General features: G+C 43.6%; 1 protein-coding gene across 2 annotated transcripts in view; it reads left to right on the forward strand.

Annotated features, from left to right (window-relative positions):
* The window catches only part of RAB3GAP1 (RAB3 GTPase activating protein catalytic subunit 1), a 114981-nt gene that overhangs the window by 23126 nt on the left and 86017 nt on the right, over positions 1-5838 (forward strand). For both annotated transcript variants that reach the window (XM_018561806.1, XM_018561808.1), the window contains exons 7-9: positions 68-233; positions 1758-1857; positions 4337-4418. In XM_018561806.1, the coding sequence (XP_018417308.1) occupies positions 68-233; positions 1758-1857; positions 4337-4418 (348 nt within the window). The remainder of the gene's footprint in view (positions 1-67; positions 234-1757; positions 1858-4336; positions 4419-5838) is intronic.

Here is a 5838-nt window from a genome sequence, read left to right on the forward strand (position 1 = left end):
TTTTTTTTTGCAGTTCCGCTGTAGGAATCGGGGGCGGATGACGATAATAAATTTTGATGTTTTGCAGCCAAGTTCCAGTCTTTGTGCAGATTCATCAGAAGTGGAGGAAACTTTACGTGGGCGAGTGTCAGGGGCCGGGAGTGCGGACGGACTTCGAGATGGTCCATTTAAGGAAAGTGCCCAATCAGTACACGCACTTGTCGGGGCTCCTGGACATCTTCAAATCCAAAATTGTACGTTGAGTGAGAACGGACAGATCTGACATAATCATTTTTTTTCTACAAATATTTAAATAATGTATTCAATTTTGGTTATTTTAAATTTTAAATAATCCAATTTTGGGCTGTTTTTTAAAAAAAGAAAGAAAATCGGCAATGGCTGCATTACTTTCTTTTAATCAGTAGCTGTCCCCTGGGGTACTCTCTTTTAGCCATACGATGTCTTCAGCTTTCTGGGTGTAATGAATAGCAGCCTCACTCAATCTGGAAGACGGAGGACATAATTTGAGTGCAGAATGTCATAAGTCCGGCCCCTGAGGGGGAGTCACCACGGCGCACTGCATTAGTGATGGCTGCGTTACTGGTCTTCAATTCAAAGCTGTCCGCTGCAGTACTTCCTTTTTGCCATAAGATGTCCTCAGTTTTCTAGATTAAATGAAGCATCACTTAGCTTGGAAGACTGAGGACATACTGTAAGTGCAAGATGTCATTAGACCATCCCCAAGGGGGGGTCACCACAGCACAATGCATTAGTGCTGGCTGAGATACCTGTCTTCAATTCAAAGCTGTGCCCTGCAGTACTTCCTTTTTTCGCCATCAGACGTCCTCAGTTTTCTAGGTTAAATGAAGCCTCACTCAACTTGGAAGACTGAGGACATACTGTGCAAGATGTCATTAGCCCACCCTCTGAGGACCATGGCACCCCGCATTCACTGTGTAAAGGTGCAGAAAGTGGCACTGATGTCATTGTGTCAGCTCCCCACGTCAGGTCATGTCAGTGCCACGTCAGGAGTTGGGAATTACATTATATCACATAAGCAGCAGACCAGAATCTACACCGGAGGGGGGCTTTATCTGCTGTTTGTTTTTCGGTTAAGTTAAACAGAGTCAGCAGCATGGAGCCTCTATTTATTTTTTTCTTCAAATCTATGATAATATAAAAAATATCTATATTAATCTAATAAATATTTTAAACGGATAATACTAAAATCAATATTAGTTTTGCAAGCAGGACCATTGGTGCTAATGACCACTAAGGTCACAGACAGGAACATTTGTACTAAAGATGTAACTAAAGATACCGCTTTCTACTTTATGAAACGGTTATTTGTTTGCCAAATATCCTTGAATTACTACAGATGTTCCTGCACAAGGAGACGGTCCATTCGCGTGCTGACACAAAGCATGCTGATGGGAAGAGAAAGCAGAGTGACAGAGAGATGAGCTCATCACTATGCAGCTTCTCCTTCCACTATCCAATCACAGGCTGGGGCGGTTCCAGGATGACCTGGACTCAGTGGGTTGAATGGTGCTGGCCATCAGACTGGGGACATCTAGAGGCAGAATATAAATACTGCAGGGGAAATCTCTGGATTGAAGGTTAATATTGCAGCAAAAAACTGGTTTGTTTTATCTTTTAATGGGATATTCATTCTTATCTTATTTTTGGCTGGAGTTCTGCTTTAAGACTGATTTATATATGCGATTTTTGTACTTTGGTATTTGAAGTGAACTGTTAATATCTCCTCCTTTTTGTAGGCTTGTCCCCTGACATCCCTCCCGCCTGTGAGCATTGCCATCCGCTTCACATATATTCTGCAGGATTGGCAGGGTTACTTCTGGCCACAGCAACCTCCAGGTAGGATAGTATGCCCCCCCCAACCTCAACATTATCACTTGGGTTCAGTTTTTCTTTTTGTTTTTTCCTTTCCCTTCCTCCCTTCCCTTTCCTTTTCCATCTCCCTTTGTGTTCCCTTTCTTTACTCTCCCTTGCCTTTCCTTTCCATATGATAAAACTACCATCCCTATCCTCCTTGTTACATAAAACAATGTGTGCTAACCCCGAATAAACATTTTCTTTAAACAAATCCAAACTGCTGCAGGTATAAAATGGAGGCACCTAGAGATATGTCGGTGAAGGTTCTCATTCATCCAGGTCATGGTATATCTATTAAAATAATAAATCAAGGCTGGTGAACTTGCTGTATTTATCTTGAAGTTATTTCGCTGGTCATCCGACTAGCTTTCTCAATTCTGAATTGAGAAAGCTAGTCGGATGGCCAGCGAAATGTCTTTTAAAAAAAATACAGCAAGTCCAGTTGCATTAATTTAATTTTTTTACAGATGGACCTAGAGATGTCTGCACATACAGCAGCAGCCTCCCAAACCCTCCTGCCAAGTCCCGATCCCGGGCTATTCTGACAGACAAGCTCCCACACTTCCAGTTAGAGTTGATGCTTGCTGCTAACTCCACCCCCCCATTCATACCTACTGACCCATCACTAGGATTGGGATCCTTACTGGCTCATAGGTGGATGCAGGAAGGGGGGGTGCAAGCTTTAAAAGAGTACTAAACACACAAACTTTTTTTTTTAAATAATGAATCCAGATCAAACAAATATAAATTGCCCAGCAAAGTATTTCTTAACATTTTTGTGCAAGCACTTACAGTCATCATGTTTCTGAACAGCTCCAACTCTCTCAGCTCAGCTTCCCTGAACTTCCTGTCCAGTACGAGATCACAGGGGAGAGCACAGTGTCCATCATCTAGCTTTTAAAGTTAGGACGGGAGGCAGGATAAAGGAGGAGAGGGGAGCGGATTGCCTTGCTGTGCTGTAGCATCTGTCCATTTACTAACTTAGAAAACGGAAAAGGAAGTAAGGAGAAGAGGGCAGTGAGGGAGAAGTGGCTTGCCCTGCTTTGCCTGTACAGCTTACTAACACACACAAGGGGTGCTATATAGGTCCCTACAAAGGATAGGAGTCACCCTAAAACAGAATATCAGGACCAGTGCTCAAGGGACCAGGTGATTCTGCAGGAAATGAACTATAAAACATCAAGAAGCAGCATTCCTTGTAAGAAGGGATGCACCGATATATATTGGCTGCCGAAACATATCAGCCAAAAATGGCTCTTTTGGCAAAATGCTGAAAGCACTGAGTTTTTTTTTTGTATTTATTTTTTATTCTTATTGTCATGCAGTAGAGTGATGCTGTAAATGTATATCATCTGAATGCTGGGCTAGCAGCTTCTACACATCAAAGGTTTTCCACAATCACCTTAGGTTGTGGTTAGGGTCATTCAATCTGTTAACAGGGCTGTAAGGGAGAACATGTAATAGGACAATGATGGCTTGAAACTGAATATCGCTGTGAACAGTGTGTAAGAATGCATAGAGCTCTTCAGCAGCCATTTTCTCCCTTAGTAAGTCCTGATAAAGGAGGTATTTGTAGGAGCCCCTGGAACATGTTGGCTATTTGTATACTAAATAGTAGGGATGCACCGATACCACTTTTTTAAGACCGAGTACGAGTACCGATACTTTTGATCAAGTATTATTGATCAAAAGTATGGCACCCATTACCGATACTTTTTCTTAAAGGGACAGGCCACATTTTTTCTAAAGCAATACAAACTAATGCTTTAAGGTCGCTTTCTCAATATTATGATTCATGAGATGACGAGGGAGCATGACGCCGGCTTCCCGGCCAATCAGAATGCTGGGCGCTGCGTCATTACACCGCGACCGGCTTCCGGATTTGCTAGCTTCCTGACCAATCGGGAAGCCGGACAGCGCGTCATTGCACGCTACTCGGCTTCCTGATTGGCCGGGAAGTCGGCTCCATGCTCTCTCATCACAAGTGACGAGAGAGCATGGAGCCGTTTCCTGGCCAATCAGGAAACCGGGCAGCGTGTAATAATACAGGAAGTACTCGTGCTAGGTATCGGAGCATTTGGGCGAGTACGAGTAATCGCCCAAATACTCGGTATCGATACCGATACTAGTATCGGTGCATCCCTACTAAATAGAGATGTATCTGGACCCTACAGACCAAGGGCACAATGGAGAGCCTCTGGAATGTGGAAGCTGCCTGTCCGGTAGTCAGATCGCCTATACCGACTCCTTCACATCACAATTGGTGAGCCGCACCAGTAGGATGAACCTTGCGGATCCAGCGATTTTTGTTTTTGTTTTTTTTTGTTTTTGTTTTTTTTGTTTTTTTTTATTCCACGTCTTTTGAGTGCGTGTTATTAGGTTATTGATTGAGCCGGTTCTTTTGATGTATGTTGTGTATATATTGTTGTTGATAGAGACAATGTTATGTCTTCATTTGTAGACATTGATGCTGTTATCGGTGGAGAAGTTGGAGGCCTGGAATTTGGAAAACTTCCTTTTGGTGCCTGTGAGGACCCGATAAGGTGGGTGTGATGGTGCGCGTTGTTTCATCAGACTTTTTTGTTACTGAGGAACACTTTTTCAACAAAAAAATCATCACCATTAAACAGCTGGAATCTATTATTTAAAGTGACACTACACTCAGGAGTTAAATCTTAAAAATACATTCAGATACCTTAACTATTAACAACAATGTATCTTATTTGTGTATCACTCGGCTGTAGATTCTCCAATCATCTCTGAATTGGTGCTGCCACAGTGCGTTCCGGCCGGCTCACTTTGTTTTGGGGCAGGAGGGGGTGTGGCGGTGCATTGAAGTAAGTGGCACCACAGCCACACCCTCCGGCCGCAATGCTGGGGCTGGTGTGAACTAGCCCCTAAGGTACTTGAATACATTTTTAAGATTTAACTTCAAGCTTTGAAAATGAACTAAAAGCTTATTGGTTGCCTTGAACAGCTGCTCCAGATTGTTTGCTCCAGTTTTGATAAATTCCCTTCCATTTGCTTTTTTTCTTTTTCCTTCAAAGTTTATAATGATTTTTCTCTGACAGATGAGACATCAGTAGCATGCTTTTATGTCAGCAACAGTGTGCTTCTGCCCTCTGCTGGTCTCTGTTGTGTAATTACTTTTTGCACAACACTTAGGGCTTGTTCACACAAGCTGAATGATAAACGCAGCATCTTACCGTGCGCCCAGTGTCTGTTGTATGGCAGCAGTGGGCCGCAGAGCTTTGCATTATTGCAACATAAGTCAGTTTACTTTTTGTTTTAATTGTTATTTGGAGTGCAGAAAGTGTACACTACATTCATGTCCTGCATGTCAGTGCCTTACATTGCATTGTATGTCAACATTTTACTACAGCCCACCGCACATCACACCCGCGTTATGGTGTGAATGGGGCACATAGAATACAATTGTTTCCTTTATGCCCTAGAGCAGTGGTGGCGAACGTTGGCACTCCAGCTGTTTTGGAACTACAAGTCCCATGAGGCATTGCAAGGCTCTGACAGCCACAGACATAACTCCCAGAAGCAGATGCATGTTGGGATTTGTAGTTTTGGCACAGCTGGAGTGCCAAGGTTCGCCACCACTGCCCTAGAGCAAGGATCTCAAAGTACCGGCCCGTGAACTGGTACTATGTGGCCCACAGCCAGCTGACAAGTCAGGCACGCGGTTATGGACGTGTAGCTGACTTGCATGAGATGCAGACCGCATATATCTGATGCTGGCTGTGCTCTGGAACTCAGTTCAGCTCTGAGCTTCGGCCAAAAGGATGGATTAGTAAGGACTGCATCAGGAGATCTTACTAATCAACCACTGGATCACCATAAAAATGATGCAGGAGGGGTTCTTTGTTCTATTTTTGTGTGTGCGGGGGGTAGCATATTATTTTGTGCGGGGAACAGGGGGAGCATATTATTGTGTGTGTGTGTGGGGGGGGG

The sequence above is a fragment of the Nanorana parkeri genome, unplaced genomic scaffold (genome assembly GCF_000935625.1).
Source record: "Nanorana parkeri isolate BGI_ZX_2015 unplaced genomic scaffold, ASM93562v1 scaffold545, whole genome shotgun sequence".
Lineage (NCBI taxonomy): Eukaryota > Metazoa > Chordata > Amphibia > Anura > Dicroglossidae > Nanorana > Nanorana parkeri.